Here is a 23,223-nt window from a genome sequence, read left to right as displayed (position 1 = left end):
AGTGACTGGGTGGGTGGGTGACATTGACAGGGTGGGTGGGTGACATTGACTGGGTGGGTGGGTGACAGTGACTGGGTGGGTGGGTGACAGTGACTTGGTGGGTGACAGTGACTGGGTGGGTGACAGTGACTGGGTGGGTGACAGTGACTGGGTGGGTGACAGTGACTGGGTGGGTGACAGTGACTGGGTGGGTGGGTGACAGTGACTGGGTGGGTGACAGTGACTGGGTGGGTGACAGTGACTGGGTGGGTGACAGTGACTGGGTGGGTGACAGTGACTGGGTGGGTGACAGTGACTGGGTAAGTGACAGTGACTGGGTGGGTGGGTGACAGTGACTGGGTGGGTGGGTGACAGTGACTGGGTGGGTGACAGTGGGTGGGTGGGTGACAGTGACTGGGTGGGTGACAGTGACTGGGTGGGTGACAGTGACTGGGTGACAGTGACTCGGTGGGTGGGTGACAGTGACTGGGTGGGTGGGTGACAGTGACTGGGTGGGTGACAGTGACTGGGTGGGTGACAGTGACTGGGTGGGTGAAAGTGACTGGGTGGGTGACAGTGACTGGGTGGGTGACAGTGACTGGGTGGGTGACAGTGACTGGGTGGGTGGGTGACAGTGACTGGGTGGGTGGGTGACAGTGGGTGGGTGGGTGACAGTGACTGGGTGGGTGACAGTGACTGGGTGGGTGACAGTGACTATGACAGTGACTGGGTGGGTGACAGTGACTGGGTGGGTGACAGTGACTGGGTGGGTGACAGTGACTGGGTGGGTGACAGTGACTGGGTGGGTGACAGTGACTGGGTGGGTGGGTGACAGTGACTGGGTGACAGTGACTGGGTGAGTGGGTGGGTGACAGTGACTGGGTGGGTGGGTGACAGTGACTGGGTGGGTGGGTGAGAGTGACTGGGTGGGTGACAGTGACTGGGTGGGTGGGTGACAGTGACTGGGTGACAGTGACTGGGTGTGTGGGTGGGTGACAGTGACTGGGTGTGTGGGTGGGTGACAGTGACTGGGTGGGTGGGTGACAGTGACTGGGTGGGTGACAGTGACTGAGTGGGTGACAGTGAAAGTGACTGGGTGGGTGACAGTGACTGGGTGGGTGGGTGACAGTGACTGGGTGGGTGACAGTGACTGGGTGGGGTGACTTACCTTGCCGCCGGACGCTTTCCCCTGCTGCCCCCGATATCCCCTGCTGCCCGGGACGGGAGGTGGGCTTGGGGGCATGGGAGGTGGGCTCGGGAGGGGGTGGCACGGGAGGTGAGCTCGGGAGGGGGTGCCACGGGAGGTGAGCTCGGGAGGGGGTGGCACGGGAGGTGGGCTCGGGAAGGGTGCCCTGGGAGGTGGGCTCGGGAGGGGGTGCCCCGGGAGGTGGTGCCACGGGAGGTGGGCTCGGGAGGGGGTGCCCCGGGAGGTGGTGCCACGGGAGGTGGGCTCGGGAGGGGGTGCCACGGGAGGTGAGCTCTGGAAGCGGGTCGCAGGAGGAAGCAGGCTGCAGAGGAGCTGGTACTTCCTCCTCCGTCCCACGTTGGGAGTGGGGGGGAGGAAGGGAGCGGGCCCTGCTTGCCCTGCGCATGCGCGCGGGACCGCGGGGGGAATCGCTGCAATTTTTTTTAACTCGAGCGGGGGGGGGGGGGGGGGGCTAGGAGGAGACACCGGGCGGCCAGCCTCGCTGCGACCCGGCAATTTTGGTGCCGTGGCCCGGTGCCAGGTCGCGACCCACCATTTGGGAAACCCTGAGTTAAGGCTTCCTCTTTTTATCTATTGTGCTAATTTCTGAAAGTTTGATATTTGAACAATAATTGAGCTACAAATGAGTGACAAAGAAACAATTATGAAAATGGTGTCACTTCACCAACTATTGAACTCAAATAAATATATTTGTACTGTATGGTAAAATTATTCAATCAGTGGGTGGACTTGCATGTGCAAAGCAACATATGACTGTAATTTGTAAGTAAGGAATACAAATACAAAAATTGTGCACTCCTCCCAATTAGACTTGCAATTTATCAGTGAAAGTCTAATTTTTGACCCTAAGGGGCCGATTCAGAAAGCAGTGATAAGTGGTTTAATGGGCGATAAATGCTCTTATAGCATGATACTGCCTGATCTGCTATTCACAAAGCAGTGATAACACTGCAGTATCATGCTATAATGGCTTTTTAATGGCCATTAACAGCAAGAGGCCAAAAAGTTGTCTGATAGGCCAAAAAAAAAGCTAAATTATGTTTTTTTGTAACTAATTGCTACTCACAAAGCTGTGATAAGTTTATCGGCTTATAAAATCTCTCTATATTTTAGCACCATCTAAATGCTGGTGCTAAAAAGATTGAGCGATGCATAAAAGCATTTGTTTTGCACATTATTGATACAAGAGGCCGGCAGTGGTCTCAGTGTTGTCCCCGCGGGTGTCATCGGGGGGTCCCGGCAGGTGTCCGAGTGCCTCCGGGCTGTCCCCATGTGTGTAAAGGGGGCCCACAGGTGTCCAAGGGTCCACGGGTCAAAACTGCCAATGTCGGTAACAAGCCAAGATGAAAAATGGGGAGTGTTGGTTCCCGTGGCAACAGAACCGGAGAATTAGCCATGAACCCAATGCCAGGACAAAAATTACGAAATTTTCCTATGGCTAGTGCAAACGGCTCAACCGATGCATTGGGAGTATCTGGGCTCCCTTCGAAAAATGGGCTACCAGCCACACGCAAAAAACATTTCAGCGCTAAAGACGTTCTCAACCTCGCTGCTTGGAATATCCGTTCGGGCAGCCAAACCGGCAAAATGGATCTATTAACCGATGAACTAGACAAATTCAATATTGATAAAGCCAAAATTTCCGAAGCCAGACTCCCTGGACAAGGGGAACGTACTGTCTTTAAACCCTAACCACTCGGCTCACTTTCACCTACTGTATACTATTCTGGCTGTGATAGTTTTAACAGAGGCATAGCTTTCATGCTAAAATCTAGTCTAAAGAAATTTGTCTCCTGCTTACAACCTTTTCAGATCGAATCGCCGTATTAGAGCTTGTTAGTAAAATACCAACGATCATTTTTGGGGTCTACGCCCCAACAGAGATCAGCAATGATCAAGACAAAGGCATGTTTTACGAGGAATTACAGCAGATTTTGAACTCTTATCGAGGTGGGAATCATCTGACAATAATTGCAGGGATCTCAAGACACTCCAGTTCTAGCTCGGATGGAAAAAACGCACGGCCCATTTGGCATTGGAAATATTAACGACAACTGTCTCTGCTTATTGTCATTTGCTAGGTATAATAAAATGAAATGGTGGCATGCAACACCTGGTTCCAACACCCTATACTTCACAGGTTAACTTGGTCTCCGAATAATGGAAGAGATCAAAACATGTTGGACTATTTTCTGAAACATAAAAGGTTTCAGAGTGCAATAGAGGATGTTTGTGTAATGCGCGGAGCTTCTATCAGGTCAGACCATCATTTAGTTCAAGCCAAATTTAAGCTTCACCTAAAAGCACATTATGTTACTCATCCCACACCCACATTAGACTACTCATACCTGGCCAACCCCACCAATCAAGCCCAATTCCAAATTCAATTACGTAACTGGTTACCCCACTCATAAATGAGGATATAAATGATAACTGGAACTTAACTAAAACACCCAACATAGAAACACTCAAGGAAATATGCCCCATAAAGAGAAGAAAAATCAAACCATGGATTTCAGACAACACTTTAAACTCAGTTGAAGAACGCGCTAAGATAAAGAACACCAATCACAAACATTATCTCTACCTCAATGACAAATTAAACGCCAGCTTAAAGCGGAGAAAGAAATATGGTGGAACTCAAAGGCCCAAGAAATGGATTCGGTCAGCAGGAAGCATGACGTGTGCCTCCTTTATAGTACCCTACGAAGCTGCAGCGGAACAACAACATCAAGCCTTAAGGATCATAATGGTGCCCAATTTCATTCGCTTGAATAAGATACATCTTAATTAATTGGGTTTACACCTACTGTAGATTACTGTTCCAGGCTGTGAAGGTTTAACTGCTTGGTGGTGGTGGTGTGTATATGTTTATGGTCATTTCCATCACCATTTCTGGAGTGTTTAGGGTGAAATAGCATCTAGTGTTACCATTTTCACAGAGGTGACAGCATCTTTAATTAAGTGTGCTACTCCTCATTGTTTCTCTACATTTTTATATTTTTCATGCATTGTATTTAGCACGAGTGAAAGTTCCAGCGCAAAGGAGGACTCTATTTACAAAGACTGATCTTCTTGTATTGTTTGTGGGGACTGAGTAAAATGAATATCCCCTTGTCATTGGGTTCAACAGTCTCCTTTTGTCGACCAACCCACTTACACCTATATTGTTTTTTTTAGTTTTGATTGGCATTCTTTTTCAAAGGTTCTCGATCTATCTTTAATACTGTCCATGATGGTGTTTAGGTCCCCACCTATTATTAGTTGCCATTTTCTATGCTGATTAATTGTATCAAAAGCTTAATTGAGAAAGGTTTCTTGGTCTTCGTTTGGAGCATTTAGGCTTACTATGATTAGTTCTAGTGTGCCAAGTTTACTAGAGATAATTATCATTCTACCTACTTTATCCCTTTTTATTTTTCAATTGCAAAGGGGATATTCATTTTAATCAAGATAGCTACTCCTGCCTTTATTTTTTTCGCAGGAGAGTGATACATGTGGTGGAAATTTTTGTCTCTTAGCCTAGTTACGTCTTACCTGTTTAGATGTGTTTCCTGTAATATGAATATATCGCCTAGTCTAGATTTTAAAATCTCTGAATATCAGCCTCCTTTTCAGAGGTGAATTTAGACCCATGACACTCTGAGAAACTACTTTTAGACAACTAGCCATATATTTGTTTATAGTATGCCATAGGGGATTCCATAGGAATTTTTGTCTTTTTTTAGTCTGCTCTCTAGAAGGGGGCGTCAGTAATGAATGTCAGAAGGGACAGTTGAAAAATAAAAAAAGAAGAAAAACAAACAATGGGGGTCATTAACTTTTTGTGGGTTGAGGCCCTCAAGTAACATGGGCCTTTGACTCTGCCTGTTGGATATTTGGGTCATGCAGAGTCTAAGATAAATGTGTTTAGGGTGCACTGTGGTACATGCTTTCTGATCATCGTGTATCCATACTTATCGTCTCTAATCGTATGACAGGCCGTATGACAGGTACAATGTGCATCGTGTGTCACAAGCTCCCGAGAGTTTATCCAAGCTTTGTATCTCTCATGGAAAAACAATGATTATAATGTAACAATTTATACAATGCTGAAACAGAATTATCAACACTGCTGCTGACCTAAACTCCCTGGGACCCAGCCCCTGAGCGGATGGCACTCAAGGTTTTCATTGCCTTTCTACTCTTTAAAATCTATCTTAAGATTGAAATAGCTTGCGTTTGTCACAGGAGACCAGGCATTTACACCTTTTTACCAGGATCATACATTGAGGAAAAACAGGTAAAGTGAAATAAATTGTAAATTTATTCGCAGGAAAAGGCATACACATAATAATACACAAACTACAAAAGAAGAGACTTACTTGGGACCTGGGAAAAAAACAAAACTTTGCTAACTAAAATAGAACATAAAACAAGTGTTTTTAGTTGACCGGGACTAAGCCAAAATGTCCTGGAACTCAAATCAGCATGAAGTTCCAGGTGCCACCACTCCTTTCCCTATGGAGGACTTGAAATTGCTTCACCGGGACATAGCACCAGACGTCCTGGAACTAAAATCAGCTTGCAATCCCAGCCATGACCGCTATGCACAGCTGCATTGAATCTCAACCACTTAGTGTACATCTGCTTTGCCCAAAAGGCGGACAGCCTGATGGTGCTCCCCAAGAGCTGTTACCCTTTGCACAGGACCAGCGTGCTAAGTGTTAACATTTGCTTGTACTTTGTGGAACGTCAACCCCACCCACTGGAATGTTAATGAGCCAAGAGGACACAAAGAACTTTGTATTTACAGCTGCATTAATCTCAACCACCCAGTGTACATCTGCGTTTCCCCAAAGGCGGATAACCTTTGGCGCAGCGGAAGGGCTGCCAAAGGGTGTGAGCCGTTTGCTGATGTTTGGTGATGTTAATGTGATGTTGAAGCTGCTCTATAACAATCTGAAACTCACAAACGTTTATCCCCTGTACCCAATTTTCCAACTCTATCTGTCCATGAAACCTCTGTGAATTGACTGAATAACATGTTCCAACATTCTGCAAAACTTATGTGAGAGGCTGATTAGCAGTAACAGGCAACGCTTAGTTGAAGTCATTGCTGCTCAAGGGGTACTGAATCTAAAGGTTCACATACTTTTTCGCACATGGATATTGAATGTTGAATCATTTGTGGATAAATAAATGTTGAAAACGTGTCATGTTTTTGTGCCATTTGTTCAGGTTATCTTTATCTATTATTAGGACTTAGATTAAGATCTAATAATATTTTATTTTTGAAATATGTGAAACTCCTAAAGGGTTCACAAACTTTTTCTTGACACGGAGCGTAAGATCCAGTGTCTTTCTGCAATCAAGGAACAGCAACTTCTTGGGCTGCACGTCCGCCTCCTTTTAAACCTTTACTTCCCAGGTAGTCTTGTAAATCCCCCAGACAGGGATGAACTCCTTGATGGCCGACATCCAACAGACCTGCAGTAGGATTTGGTAACAGGCTTGCCCATTACAATAACCTACAGAGAAAGATTTTTCACCATGAACAATGCATATGTTCGGTGCTAAGTGCAGAAGCCAAAGAATTAGTTCTATAAGAGATCAATTGCTAAGTGTTGCAAATGCAATTATGCAATTACCAAAGTGCTTTGTTCAAGTAGTTCATTATATACAATTTAAGATGTATTACTTTTGCATGTATATTCAGCACTAGCCATGTGCTCTGTGATTTCTAGTATTCACAGTCAAAACAAATTCCTGGATAAAAGAAAGAGACATAAGCATAATACAGGGAGAAACATATGACCCAAAGAGTTTGCACTCTTAATGATATGTTTTAAGATAAAAATCAGAATGGTAGCTATAAATCAATTGTACAGGTGGCAATCAAGTATATTATTAGTGTAGTCATTGTTATTTTTAAAGCTACAGTATTGAACATCGTTATGGAAATGTTGCAGCTACTGTACTATCAATGTTGCAGAGAAAGTACAGTATCAACTTTAAAAAGAATATGGGAAGATGAGAGAGGAACCAATATAACATCTCTTATGCTAACTGACGTATTATACTGGAGAAGAAGGCAGTCGGCTCTGGTGTATAAGGAAAGATGAGGAGCTGTATTTTTGTACACATTAGCCCCTATTCAATATGCTGTGAAGACATCGCCTGTATTGAAATTTAAGCTGAAATCTTCCACAGCGAGGGTAAGACAGCTTCACAGCATATTTAATAGGACCCGTTGAATATGAGGTGACTTATAAGATCCAGACAGAAACTGGGAACAGTGTCACATCTGGAAAAACACTCAATATAAAACAGGATTACCCCCCCCAAATAGTACAAAGTATAGCGCTACTTAGAAAAGTCTTTTGCAATTATTTTCATTTATTTAAGAACAGTGTTGAGTGCAACATTTCAGGTCCAACACGGACCTTTCATAAGATACAAAAGACAATCCAAAGCATACATGTACAGCAACATGTTGGTGCCAAATCACCCAGACACACATCTGAAACAGATGCATATACAGGTATGTGATTGTCATCTGAATAGAGAACACCAAACAATTATTTTTAATGCTAGTACTTGTGCACTTTAATAGACAATGTATAAGAGAAGTGTGTTAGAGATTTCATACAGCATCACAAGAGTAAGGACTGTGAAGGAGAAGGAACCGGTCAACAGTCAGTAAAATGGTCAAGAGAGCAGAATAATGGATTTTGAAGTTTAGAAATATAAATGTCACTGGTTACTTGAGTAAGAGCAATGGTTAGTGTCTTTGTGGAAATTATCATGCATCCTTTGGACTTATATGTACGCATATGGTGTACAGTTAACGTAGGAGAGATCATTTTTGATTAGTTATCTACATACGTTCAGCCTTCCAGATATCCACTAATATAGTATGTTCTAGTATACTATGTGTAATGTTAAATCCTAATTATTTACAAGTTGGTACTTACCGTACATCTGTTATTAGGCAAATGTGCCTCTATGCAGAAATGTTATTTATAATGTTTTGACTAGCACAGTTGACAATAACCCTCTTTTGTGTATCTCCTTTTTGCAACTCTGTCAGCTTCTTACATGGATTATTCATCCCCCGGTGTAGTTTGGGGTTCGTGGCAATGATAATAATAGGACTCAGGGCAGAGTAAGAGGCAGCAAGAAATATCCGAGTTTCATTCATTGCAGGGATCACAGAGGACGGCGATAGGGAGTAGATCCATATGGAGTTATCTATGCCAAACAAGACCACATAAAGTGCAACCAGCAAGATGATCGCCATGGAGGCCTTGTATTCAACTGTCTTATTTTGGCCCCTATTGGAGCTGCGCATGCCTTTCATTGATTTCCCATGCTGGTGCAACACAGACACCATGTAGCCGCTGGACAGGGTCATCAGCACCACAAACAGGATCTCTCGTATTATGGATATCAGTAAATATATAAAGTAAGAGACATAGGTCAAAAAGTCAACATCACAATACACCAAATGTAGCGTGTATGGCGAGGTTGTAGAATTTATTCTTTTCCGTGAATACAAAATAGTGGACGATGTTAAAGACATATTAAAACAAAAGAGCAGTATAACAATGAAACATATATTCTGAGTTATGATTGTCTTGATGTAAGTCCAATATCTAGTCTTTGGACCGATGAGCATGCATTGGTGACAGCTAAGCAAAGTAGTGAGACAGATAGACATGGATCTACTCACTCTGTAGGTGAGAAGGACAAGTTTACACTCTGTGTCATCTAGTAAATTCTCCACTCCTAAAGCATCTAGTGTTTGGGGGATGATACGGGAGATAACCACAAGAAGATTTGTTAGTGCCAGGGTCACCAGGATGATGCTGGCTGGCATGAGTTTCTTCTCTATAAACTTGATATAGGTAAATTTCAATAGAATGAAGACATTTCCAGGAATTCCTATCACTAGCAGGAGAATGAAGCCGAGGGCTTTGAAAAGAAGACTTATCTCCATGACACTGGTGTAATGTTAGTGTAGATATCTGAAATGAGAAACAATAAACTGCAAGTAATATTCATGTACAACACGTGCAAACACAAAGATTGTGTCCCTTATGCACAGCACAGTGTCACAGGAGACCAAGACTTATACATACATTAATACCGGGATTCTAGACTGAGCACAACAAGGCGGGCAAAATAAATTGTAATTTATTTATTTTCGGACAAACATACAAATCTTGCACAATTACACTTAATAAAACACTTACTGGGTACAGGGAACAAAATCAAATGTCCTTGGAATGAAACAAAGTCTCTGGGCACCCCAGCATGCATGCAGTGCGGTACAATCCTTGGTTACGATATAATTAACCACTCACACTCCGGAACCGCTGACGCTGGAACTTGGTGAATCCGATGAAATCTTCAGATGGTACTAACAGGGACTGGGCAGCAGGCATCTTTATAGGGTAAAGGGTCCTATACCTAACATGCACAACCAATCCCTCCCATGGGAATAGTTCTCCCACCTATCCCAGACTTGCCAGTACCTTGCAGATAGCAGAAGTTGCTTCCCAGGTTGCTATGAGCATGTGCCAACGTGACACCTGAGCTACTTAGCTTACCGGGCTCAACCTTCTACCTGGCGACAGCAAGTCTGGGATCTGGCCACAAGTTGTGAACAGCCCATATGTTGGACCGGTTTCTGGTTCTTAACAATTTCGTGGCCGTCTTAACACCTAGGGTCTCTGAGGCTTTTCAACTCCGGACTTCTCATAGACACTGAGGCACTGACTGCCCAGGGTGTCTATGAAGTACGGAGATGAGAAATCCCTCAGTTCATTCACCTTTGACATATTTACATGTAAAAGGATTTATTACTGGACCGGCAGGAAAAGCTACCTGACTGTACATTTTAAAACACAAAGACAATACAGTTTATTTATAAAAGTATGTTCTGCTTATGCCACAATTATACACCTTATATGTATGGCTATGGTTTCTTTTTACTTAGCTGCACTCCAAAAATTAGAGTACTAGCTCTTTCCAAGCGCGAGTTAGCCCCTCTTGTGTCTCAAATACAATTGGCACATTTTACACATATTCACATAGCTGCAGCTAGGTTTTGAGCTGCAAAATGGGGACATTAAAGATGGTGGAGGGGAAAAAAGGTCATTGCGGTGTACAGACAATTAACCCCTTCAGTCCCAACACGATTTAGTGTTAACCAGCCGTGTATAATGCCTTTATTAGTGACCTGGTTAACCCCCTATCACTACACACAGTAAGGGATTATTCTGCATTATATTCTTCCAGTCCAATTAGCTTCCAGTCTTTTCTATGTTTCATAAATGTGTTTACAGCTTCTCCCGGCCTCCATAGATATTAGACTCTAAAACACTGCAGAGATCGTGTGAGTCATTTATTAAAGTCCCATGGCTACATGGGTAAAAATATATAGCTCTTTGGGACAGGGACTCCCTTTCCTATTGTTACATTCATGTCTGAAGTGCTTGTTTGCACTATGGGGCCTATTCTAGTAGCCTCAATGAGTTCGCTGCTACATCGCAAGGTTTGACATGTTCTCGCCATATGGTTTGTCAGTTGAGTTATCTCGGTATTCAGAAAGAATCTGAACACTTCTCAAACCGTGCAGCAGGAAAATGCCTAAACCGCTCGCAAAGCAGGAAACCTCATCTCAGCCTCTCCCAAAGGTCTCCCCGTGCGATCGGGCCCGGCTGCATAGAGAGCTGCACAGAGAGAGCCGCCTCTCCCTGCACAACTCTCACAGGTGATCGCACTGCTTTAATAAAAATGTTAATACTAGTGTGCGTGAGCAGGGGGTTTCCAGAGCACAACCGAGTTGATTTCAGGTTTGGGGACGCCTTGATTCCCGAGACACGGACCCAGATATGGGGTGCCAGTATCTCCTACGTGTTTAAATTTCCCGGTCACGTGACGCGGGACATTTAAACATTGCATGGGGATACCGGCACATCATGACAGGGCCTGTATCTCGGGAAGCAGGGGGTTCCCCGACCTGAAACTAACTTCAGAGACCCCCTGCGCACGTACACTAGTATTACAGGTTTTTTTTATTAAAACAGCTGAAATAGCGGGATTGAAAACAACAATGGTAATGAAGGGAACCACTATGGTAATGGGAATCATTATGGTAATGAAAGGGTTAACCAGTCCCACTAACCACCCGTTTGGCCTAAACACCCACCCTTAGGCAGATACCCCCTTCACCCAATCCCTATACCCCCAATAAACATAAAAATAACCAACTACGCTAATACCCACCTACTCTAACCCAACAACCCCCCAAATACATACAGTACCATAATGGACAAAATTACTATTATCGAGATATGGATAGTAGTGCATTTGCCCATTCAAAATAAAACAATATACAGCAGTATAAGGTAAATAAAACTTCTACATACCCCTGCCAGGTTGAAGGGCACCCTCATCACCATTAACCGCCAAGGTAATGAAAGGGTTAACTCCTCCCGCAACACCCCTGCAAGGTTTAAACACCCACCATGGGCCAAATGCCACCTTCACCCACCCCCGCTACCCACAATAAACTAGATACTGGTAGTTAACCCCTTCATTGCCTAAGCGGTTAGCCGCTAAGGTAATGAAGCTGTCTGTAAATGCATTTTTCATGCATCGGATTGATGCCGGAGGTCTCCGGTGCTGATATTAATGTGTATCGGCTCCGTAAAATGCATTTTTTTTTCAATGTCCCTCTCTCGCAACCCTTCTCACCAGCAAAAGCTGGCGAGATGATTCTAGGATAAAACCGCAATACCAGAGCCCCGATAAGATGACCGAGGCTACTGGAATTGCACGATATTATGAAAATTGTGATTTTGGGCTTCTCGTCGGCTACTGTGGCGTGTTTGGCCAGGAGACAGAAATTGCACAATTTAACCAACCAACCAGGCTTCCTGAATAGCTACCTTGCGAGAACAGTTAGAAAACCTTGATAAGTTGGTTATCGAGGCTACAATAATAGGCCCTATGTTTAATTATTATACAGTAGTTACATAGTTACATTGTAGATGAGGTTGAAAAAAGACGTGTCCATTAAGTTCAACCTATGCTAAATTTAGACTAAATTATGTTACATGTATTAGTGCTATGAAGTACTGTATGTACATGAATTGTGCTATATAACTAAAGATATACATACATACATATTGTACATACATACATACATACATAGGAAAAATGAAGACTACAAAGTTATTGTACCCCAAAGAAAATTCACTTAAATGCACACCACTAATTTAAAATATAACTTGTATTACTATTATATACTTAAAACATATATTACCGAGAATGTGTGTAATAAAAATAATTAAAAATGAATTAAATCAAATAACATATGCACCAAGATCACCTCTCATATGTAAACACTCCTATATACAATTGAAAATAGGGTGATAGAGGCTAAATGGTGCAAACCCGTATCGCACAGCAGATGCTAATGCCAATTATTGACTATGGAGACATAGTATATGGCTCAGCTCCTCAAACCCACCTTAACAAACTTGACACCCTCTACAATTCAATTTGTCGTTTTGTTCTCCAATGCAACTACAACACACACCACTGTGAAATGCTCAAAGAACTAGATTGGTCAACACTAGAGTCTAGGCGCAAAGTTCACCTTTCCTGTCTTGCCTTTAAATTCTTCATGGGCAAGCTACCCAGCTACCTGAACAAGCTTCTCACCCCTACCACACGCAGCACTTATCACCTGAGATCAGACTCCAAAAGACTATTCATGGTCCCAAGGCTCAACAAAGTATCCGGACGTTCCTCCTTCTCCTTCCGTGCACCCCAAAACTGGAACAACCTACCAGAGATTCTTACATCCACCACCAGTTTAAGTTATTTCAAATCTAAGGCTGTCTCACATTTTAACCTGGTCTGTAACTGTTTCATACGCTCATAATATATATTTTCATTAACTGTGCACGCAATGTCTTGTATATAATGTATACCCTGTTCATTTATGTAACTGTACTTGTAACCATGTGCTATTTGTTTTACTCTGTGCCCAGGACATACTTGAAAACGAGAGGTAACTCTCAATGTATTACTTCCTGGTAAAATATTTTATAAATAAATAAATAAATAAATAATAACAGCCAGGGTGAGCAAAAAAGCCCACCACATCAGTGAATAGCTCAATTGGTAAGTAAATGGTGCTAGCAGGTGAGATGGAGCACTGTACTATCCTAAAATAGATCATCAAGATCATTATATTTTAAATTAGTGATGTGCATTTAAGTGAATTTTCTTTGGGGTACAATCACTTTGTACTCTTCATTTTTCCACTGATTCACTTTCAGTTCACAGTTGCACCCACTTTACAATTATCGATTGCACTTGTTTAATTAATATTCATTATTACAATTGGTATGGTTTAGTCGATCACTCCCTAACCCTTTCCCTTGTTTTAACATACATACATACATACATGCAAAAGATCAGTGCTTTTTTTTATGCAATTAATCTATCTTCTCTTTAATATTATAACCCTGTAAATTCTAACAAATATGTACAATCATTCCCACCGCACACCATAAAATGTATTTGATATTGTGTTGTTGGATTCTGTATGTTGTAAACTACAACGAAAGATTATTAACTGCAAGCGATGTAATAGTTTGGTGTGAAGTAACCATTGGTGCTAAGCAGACAAAGCATTACAGTAGTTATGGAAGTGTTCAGTTTCTAACTGCTGCAAATGCAATTATGCAGTTACCAAAGTGTTGTGTGTAATTAGTTCATTATATACAATTCAAGCTTTATTATTATATTTTTATTCAGCACTAACAATGCGGGGCCTCGATTTGTAGATTTCAAAGTCTAATTAAATTCCAGGTGAGTTATTAAAAGTATAAAAGAAAGGGACATTAACATAAATAAAGGAGAAACTAATCTGTGAGCCAAAATCTTAATGATATGTAAAAATATATAATTGGCTACAATATCATTGCATTGTTTTCACTGTAGCCATTCGACATGGGCTTCAATATTGTATCTGTCAGTGTAAACAATTCAGATATCCAGCTATCACAATCAATGGTGGTTGTGTTAGCATGAAATCCTCAGATCTGAATCCTTTCAGTAAGAGTCAACAGCTTTTATCCAGCATGAATGATGGATCCCCTTCCTGTTTGCCAGTGCTAAGTCCCAGTAAAAGTCACTCGGCAACCTCCTTTTTCCCTCTGTTTCCTTTCTGATCACAAAGCCTGGAGACAGGAAGGTTGGAGCACAAAAACCTCTTTCCTTCACCAAGTTCCCTTGTTCTACAGTCCCCTGTAACCGTATTCCTGATATTGCATTGTATAGCATCATCCTCTTACTTAAGTGTGGTTCCCGGAATGCCTTTCCCTGAGCCTATGATGAAACAATTAATGTTTTTAATGTTTGAAATCTAAATCCAGTTTTCCTAAAGTGTGTGTTGGCAGAAGATAAAAACTGACACCTCCTGCACTCTCATACAGTATCCTCACACATACAGTATATTACTGGGTCCCACTTCTATCATTGGGAACTAATGTTATAAAACGGTCGGTAAGCATTCAAGGACATTGTATTTTACCCTCACCTGTAAAGTCTGGTTTGCATTTTTCAATTGGATTATTAAATAAATATAGTTGTGAATTGTCCCTGTATTTATACTTCATTTTTCCCCTAAAGTTATGCCCCAAGAAATTAATTAGACAAGCAATTAATATGATCTGCATTGTAACTGAAAGATGTTCTTACCACTTGAAAGAATAATGATCTGTCTTTTTAACACTCTGTAGCCTCACTGCTTTCCATTCAGTGCATATTGTCCAAATAATTAAAACATTTCTTATAATTAAAGCATTGATATATGGAAACAAATTGCATAATTGTAGCTTTTTTTTAATTAGATTTTAATCGGTTAAGGGTTCCTTTTTTATCTATTGTGCTAATTTCTGAAAGTTTGATATTTGAACAATAATTGAGCTACAAATGAGCGACAAAGAAACAATTATGAAAAATCACCAACTATTGAACTCAAATTAATATATTTGTACTGTATGGTAAAATTATTCAATCAGTGGGTGGACTTGCATGTGCAAAGCAACATATGACTGTAATTTGTAAGTAAGGAATACAAATACAAAAATTGTGCACTCCTCCCAATTAGACTTGCAATTTATCAGTGAAAGTCTAATTTTTGACCCTAAGGGGCCGATTCAGAAAGCAGTGATAAGTGGTTTAATGAGCGATAAATGCTCTTATAGCATGATACTGCCTGATCTGCTATTCACAAAGCCATGATAACAGTGCAGTATCGTGCTATAATGGCTTTTTAACGCCCATTAACAGCCAGAGGCAAAAAAATTGTCTGATAGGCCAAACAAAAACAGCAAAATTATGTTTTTTGTCACTAATTGCTACTCACAAAGCTGTGATAAGTTTATCGGCTTATAAAATCTCTCTATATTTTAGCACCATCAAAATGCTGGTGCAAAAAAGATTGAGCGATGCATAAAAGCATTTGTTTTGCACATTATTGATACAAGAGGCCGGCAGTGGTCTCAGTGTGGTCCCCGCGGGTGTCCTCGGAGGGTCCTGGCAGGTGTCCGGGTGCCTCAGGGCGGTCCCCATGGATGTACAGGGGGCCCACAGGTGTCTATGGGTCCACGGGTCAACACAGCCAATGTCAGTCACAAGCCAAGATGAAAAATGGGGAGTATTGGTTCCCGTGGCAACAGAACCGGAGAATTAGCCATGAACCCAATGCCAGGACAACAATTACAAAATTTTCGTACGGCTAGTGCAAACGGCTCAACCGATGCATTGGGAGTATCTGGGCTCCTTTCGAAAAATGGGGAGTGTTGGTTCCCGTGGCAACAGAAAGGGAGAATTAGCCATGAACCCAATGCCAGGACAACAATTACTAAATGTTCCTACAGCTAGTGCAAATGGCTCAACCGATGCATTGGGAGTATCTGGGCTCCCTTCGAAAAATGGGCTACCGGTCACACACAAAAAACATTACAGCGCTAAAGACGTTCTCAACCTCGCTGCTTGAAATATCCATTCGGGCAGCCAAACCGGCAAAATGGATCTATTAACCGATGAACTAGACAAATTCAATATTGATAAAGCCATAATTTTCAAAGCCAGACTCCCTGGACAAGGGGAACCTATTGTTTGGTTCCAGGAGATTCTGGGCTAAGTCCCGGTCTGGGTAAAACTCTCCCATAGTGTTCCCTACACCTAGGAAAGTCTAGTTTTCAACCCCAGCCCCAAAGTAAGTGTGTCTTTCTGTCTATATTTTGTGTTTCATTGTGTGTAAGAAAATTTATGCAGATTAAATTTAAATTTTTTGCATTACTTTGTTTTGCTCAATGAATGATCCCGGTAAAAAGGTGTAAATAACCTGGTCTCTCGTGATAGCAAGTTACAGCTTTAAGAACCATGAGAGAAGACAAAGGAGGAGTCCAATGTAACAATTATGGAACAAATTGGAAAAGTGGTGCTGTTATGAAGGAGAAGATGGGAGTGGGATACGGCGTACAAAGAAAAATGAGGAGCAGCATCTTTGAACACATTTTTCCCAATCTAATTTGCTGCAATGCCAAGGGCCACTGATGGGTGTCAAGGGAGGGGGAGCTTTGACTGCTATCCCATGCCTTCAAAAGCCAAGAATGTGTCAGAAATTAGAGTGAATTAGGTGGATGGAGTGGCCAACCTCATAGAGCATAATATACGCAACTGCACAGCATGGGAGAAATGTGTTTGGATTTTATTCACACACTCCTTGCGGTGCAGTTATTTATTTCATTGTGACTGACTGCCTCAGTTACTCAGAGGCTGCAGAAATCAACGGACCATCCATCATTAATTATCCCAGTTGCATGTGCAGTGCTTTACTCCCTGTCTGTCCCTGTTTAAGGCACCATTTATGTTTACTGTAGTGTATATCTTATGCCCCTGCACCCCCTCCCCCCAAACTTGTCTTTCCATTTCCTCTGCTTCCTCCGTATAGATCTATACCCTTTCCTCCACACCCCCCCCCCCCCCCCCAATTCATGGCTATGAGCCTATGGCCCAGGACCCAATGCCCATCAGTTGTTGCTGCTGCTAACCAACCTTAGCCCTCCCATACTCCTAGATGCCAACAACACTCTAAATAAGGTCCGTCCACTCGCTGCCACATACTCTGCTTGCAGCGTCACCTCTGCTTCCAAGCTCCTACAGTAGATGCAAAGACCCGATAGCCAGCGCCTCCAGCATCCATCATTAGATTTTAAGCCTACAATGTCTTCCATGTGCCGCAGTGTGGCCCTCCTCTGCAGCACATGGGGTGCTGCACACACTAGACTCCCCCTCTGGCCCTCCCTGCCTGCATTGCCACTGTGCCACCACACCAGTGAAAATTACTAGGACACCATAAAAGTGAACACACTCTCTTCAGGTATACATAGAGTAAAGAATGTAAACCTCTCCTCACTAAATGAGGATTATGACATTTGCCATCAAAATGAGTGCTTATATGCACACAAATTAGGAGCTTCATCTTATAATCACTTCCAGCATTAATTTACTCTACAACATCTACTGTATAGCTCAACTCTTGGCACATGTTTACTTGATGGGTATACAACAAAAGACAGGGGTGCCCAATGCTACATCCAATTGACAAAACATACAGTATATGGTAATAAGTATAAAGTTTAAATACTTCGATAATAATAATAATAATAATAATAATAATAATAATAATAATAATAATAATAATTACTTGGTTATTTAGTTAAACCCTTTGGCCAAAGCGTCGTAAGCCTGCATACCAAACGTTAAGGTATAACCAAAAATGCAGGTCCTACACTACACTGTGTACTCTTCCCTTTACCTCTGTATGATGGGAAAGAACCATAGTAGGTCCTGTTCTTGCAGCAAAGTGAAAAGACCTCCCAAGTTAAAAAGGTGAGGAGGAGTGAGCTTTGGGGGGAGGTGCCACCTACCTCCATACAACTGTTACCAATCAGAAATTGATTAACACACATTCCAAAGGTTTTAACTAAATAACCAAGTAATTATTATTATTGATGTATTTAAACTTTTACTTATTACCATATATGTTTTGTCAATTGGAAAAGCATTGGGCACCCCTGTCTTTGGTTGTATACATTTGCCACGCTCAGTAGCACTCTTTTTTGACATAAATATATATTCATGATGTGGTGGGTGTAGGAGTTTGAGCTAGCTGGGAATGTGTGTTAATCAATTTCTTGATGGGTATAAGATGTTTTAGCCTCTACAAAAAAGCTGTCTCGGACAAATAACTTTCATTTTAGAATCTATTACACAGTTCATCTTCTTCAGCAAATGTATTATTAGAACATCTTCATCCCAATATTATTCAGCAAAAATGTGTTTCCCGTGGTCCCTGGTTAATAGAGATGGGCAAATGTTTTTGATCTGCCGTGGATCAGCCGGTTCCTTGGGTTCATGGATTTCAGTTGACCAGTCTCAAAAATGGCGATTAACCTTCTGCAGATTTTCTTTTTAACAATGACAAACCAATGCTGAATCTGCAGATGGGATTCTTAAAATCCATCAACAGATTGCCGAGACAGGCAAGTTTAAAATTTGCCGCTCGGGGAAGCGGAGGAGCAGTCACGTGACCGCTCACATCCAATGGGAGCGATGGACTAGCCCCGCCTCCCGCTCCGCCTCCTGACACGCCTCCGTCCTGCCTCCGCCCCGCCCCCAGAGCGCGCTCACTGCCTCGCCTGCCAGGACAGAAAAAAACACCATTTTGAGCCGGCGAGGCAGAGCAGGAGCGCTGATCAGCGCGGCCCGAGGCACCATGCCCTAGGCCTTGTTAAACTTTTTGTTTCTGGCAATGCAGGCCTGCGTTATTAAACATTATGGTATTATGGCTTTAAGTGACAATTGAGGAATAAAATAAAAATGCCTAACTTTTTACTGTACAATATATTGAACTGACAAGGGAGGGGAGTTGATGAGTTACTGGCAACCTTAGGTGGCAAGGGAGAAGATGCGTATATGGATTGGACAGCTTCAAAAGATGACCAAGGTTTATACAGTGCGATATATACAGAGTAATATTCTATTAGATAATTCATGTTCAGTGATATCCGGTATAATTATTTAAACACAATACAGTACAAAAAACACATGATAGCGCTCAAACACTCCCTTAACATTGAAAAAATATAAGTGAAGATATATAATATAATGTGAATAAAGTGTATGCGTGGTAAACAAATAACACCAAATAAAATAAATAAAGTGAATAGTGAAATATAATAAAGAGGCAAAAATCTCACTCAACCCTTAAAGAAGACTGTTCCCAGAGTCTTTTCAAACGAATACTTTCCAAACAACAGGGGAGCGATGAAGAAAGCCATGTAATAAAGAAATATCAAAAAAAGTGTCAAATAAAGGGGCATTTTCTACTCATAATGGAGCAGGGTTTTTAAGCAGAGATCCAAACAGTGACAATATCATCCCTGGATGGGCAATGCAGATGTAGGGGTTCAGATTTAATACAGCAGTGGTTTCAGAGTCCTTTGTCCTCCTGGGTCATTAACACTCCAGAGGGTGGGGATGACTAAACACAGCAGTAAGCAAATGCAGATATTAACCCTTAGCATGTTGGTTCTGTGCAGAGGGGAGCAGCTCTTGGGGCGACGCAGATGTAGGCTGAAGGAGTTCTGCTTGAAAACAGCTGTGGTTTCAGAGATAAACAAAGGCTTATACAATAAAATGGAGTAAAACAGAACACCTATACAGTAAAAATCTTGTAACAGGTCCTTGAAGGAGTCATGAATAGAAAGTGCGATCCACACACATAATTTGCTCCCTTGGTAGAATCTGTTTTGCGAGGTTCAGACACTCACTCTTATAGTCCATATTTCATTAATGTGTTAGAGATTCCAGATCCATGACAAGAATGTAGAGATGTAACCTCTTATCAAGGAGAAAAGTCCCTTTTACACCTGTGAGACTAAAATCACTTATCTGATACTTGTAAAAACGATATCTTCGCACGTTTACATGACCACAATCGTTGTCTATTCGCTGTTTAAATATTTATTTTCCAAACAGCAGGGGAACGATGAAGAAAGCCATTTAAAGAAAAATCACATAGTGCAATAATGCAAGAAAATAAAAATAAAGTGTAAAATAAAGGGGCTATAAATTTCCTACTCACAATGGAGCAGGGTTTATAAGTAGAGATCCAAACAGTGGCAATATCGTCCCAGGATGGTGTGATGCATATACAGTAGTCCCTTGAATCTCAAAGACAGAAGAATAGAGCCGTAGTGCAGATCAACGTAGAAAATGTATATTTAAAACACACACTCACAAATGGAGGCTTGCAATTAGTCAGCGATCAAAAAGCAGGGTATAACAAGCTATAGTAGTAGGTAGTAGGCAGTTAGTTGCGATCTCACTGCTACTGTATCCCATACACTTCTGATCCTCTCTACATCCATCGTCACCGTCCGATGTCACTTCCGGTCGCGTTGATTCATCCGTTCGTCTCCGCCGACAGTGGGTTCTCTCTCCTCTCTCCGGATCCCACGATGAGCCACACTCTATGCATTTCGCTTTGCAGATTCACAGCTTCCTCAGGAGTGGCTCCCAAATCCATCACTAATGGTTTATATACCCCCTCCTATATCCTAAATCCTCCTCATTGGCTATGCAGTAAAAAAAGACACAACTACATCTAATCAGCTCAATAGCTGCACTAAAAATATAGTTTAAACATATGTAGTGTCATAATCATATTTAAAATAAAATACTAAATACAAAATACATAAGTTTATTACATTACAAAAAAAACAAAATGGTAAAATCTATATAAGATCATGATGCCCCCAAAATACATACATGAATCTATCTAAAACATATTTAAAATAAAACATATATAAATAAATACAGCTCAACCCTATTATAGCGTGATCCGCTATAACGCGGATCCGATAACGCGGTTTGAGCATGGACCCCGAATTAAAAAAAAAAAAAATCACATTTTTTTTGCACACTGCACACTGCACACTGCACACTGCACACTGCACACTGCACACTGCACACTGCACACTGCACACTGCACACTGCACACTGCACACTGCACACACTCTCACTGCACACTACACACTCACACAGCACACAGCACACAGCACACTCTCACAGCACACAGCACACAGCACACTTTCACAGCACACAGCACTCACAGCACACTGCACTCACAGCACTCACAGCACACTACACTGCACAGCACACCACACTGCACACCACACTCACACGCCCCTCCCACTCCCCCTCCCTACCTTTGGTGTTGGCTGCTGAGATCGGAGCGGAGCTGGCATCGGGAGGAGGAGGATGGGGGGGGTGTCGGTAGGAGGGGGGGTCGGTGTTGGTAGGGTGGGGGGGGTGTGGATGCCAGTAGGGGGGGGTGAGTGAGGAGCAGGCTGGGTCTTGGAGGGCTGCGTGGGCTAGGCCCAAAACTGATTATGCCGTGGAGGGCGGACGCGGAGGGCCAGTAGGTGTGGGGGCCTCGGGAGGGAGGGGGAGGAAGTGGATGCCGGTGGAGGGGGATGGATGGAGGTAAGGAGCAGGCTGCGGCTAAACACAGAGGGCCGCTACTGGAGGATGTATAAGGGCTTCCGGCCACCTCTTCCCTCCCTCCTTCCTTTCTTCCAACCTCCCTCCCGATCGGGCGCGCGGCGTCCATTTTTTTTTTTTTAATTAGCGCGACCCCGGTTCTAGCGCGGTCGGACGGGTGGCTCCCGAGGACCACGCTATAACGGGGTTGAGCTGTACTTGAAAAAATGGCAAAATAAAACACCTATTTGCATACAATACTAGACATATCTAGCTACACTAGGTGGAAATGGGTAAGCATTCACCCTAGCACATGAAAATATTTTAGTAATGGGAACCTAGGACTCCCTGAACTTGGTTGTTCCTGGTTTCCAAGAGACCCACAAAATAATATGTAATGAAACAAATTATTTTATTAAAAAAAAAGGAGAAAATATATTTTATGTATATAAAAAAGGACAATCATCCAATATACAGTTAGGTATAACTGAGCTAGGTTCAAGCTTGACCACACTTTTAACTATCCAAAACAACAATAAAAAATAAAAATAAAAAATGTCCTGAACTAGGTCTCAATCCTTGGACAGAAACACCCCCACGGATATTACAGTGTGTTAGAAATTGGGAATGAAATATAATTCCCAAACCGGGTTGTGCTGTTCAAGAAGAGATGTGTCTAGATATAAGGACACACTTTAAAACATAGATTGTTAATACAATATATAATGTTACACACATGCAATATATGTGGAACTTTAAACCCTGAACTGCAGGTGAATTTGCTATTTGCTATATTTGTAACAGTGTCCACCCTTCTTTTTTATGAGATAGGTTGTTGAAATATTCTCGTTAACAGGTACTGTATGATCACCTTCACATAGCCTACACCTTTCTCCTGCACCTCTACCTATCCCTGCTCCCACTGAGGACGCACCTCAGTTCCACCTCTTCTCCCATTGGTTCCTCCTAATATGCTGAGCTGTGCTACTGGCATATCAGCTGAAAATAGTTTGTGTTCCGTTGCTGTTTTCCACAACCCTGCCTCCAGTCTTGCCTTGCTGAACCTTGCTTGTGTACCGACCCGGCTTGTTCCTTGGAATCCACACCTCCGTACTCCTGACCCCGGCTACTCCTGACCATCCGCTTCTCTCCTACCCTGACCTCAACATTCGGACAATGACAATGCTCCCCTCTCCAACCCTGACCACGGCTAATAGTACCTCCAACGATCCGGACCTCTCCTACCCTGACCCCGGCAGTGCCCCCTGACCCCCTGACCCTGACGACCTGTACCTCTCCTACACCGACCCTGCTTCCTCGACCAACCTACACTCCAGACATGTCCTCGTGGCTGTGGGTGGTGTTTATACCCATTCCCATCTCACCTCCGGGGTTCCGACTTGTTTGTA

The 23,223-nt window shown here is 42.6% G+C and overlaps 1 protein-coding gene across 1 annotated transcript; it reads right to left on the bottom strand.

The window, feature by feature from the left end:
• Positions 1–4,002: 4,002 nt before the first annotated feature.
• LOC142503265 (olfactory receptor class A-like protein 1) lies at positions 4,003–9,167 on the bottom strand. Its single transcript, XM_075615427.1, has 3 exons — positions 8,287–9,167; positions 7,612–7,719; positions 4,003–4,081 (listed from the first exon to the last, which is right to left on the bottom strand). The coding sequence occupies exons 1-3, from the start codon at positions 9,165–9,167 to the stop codon at positions 4,003–4,005; spliced, it is 1,068 nt and encodes a 355-aa protein (XP_075471542.1).
• Between the last annotated feature and the right edge of the window lie 14,056 nt (positions 9,168–23,223).

Source organism: Ascaphus truei, chromosome 9, assembly GCF_040206685.1.
Source record: "Ascaphus truei isolate aAscTru1 chromosome 9, aAscTru1.hap1, whole genome shotgun sequence".
NCBI classification, from domain to species: Eukaryota; Metazoa; Chordata; class Amphibia; order Anura; family Ascaphidae; genus Ascaphus; species Ascaphus truei.
Note: the sequence above shows the minus strand (reverse complement) of the source record. Positions and strands in the feature narration are given on the sequence as shown.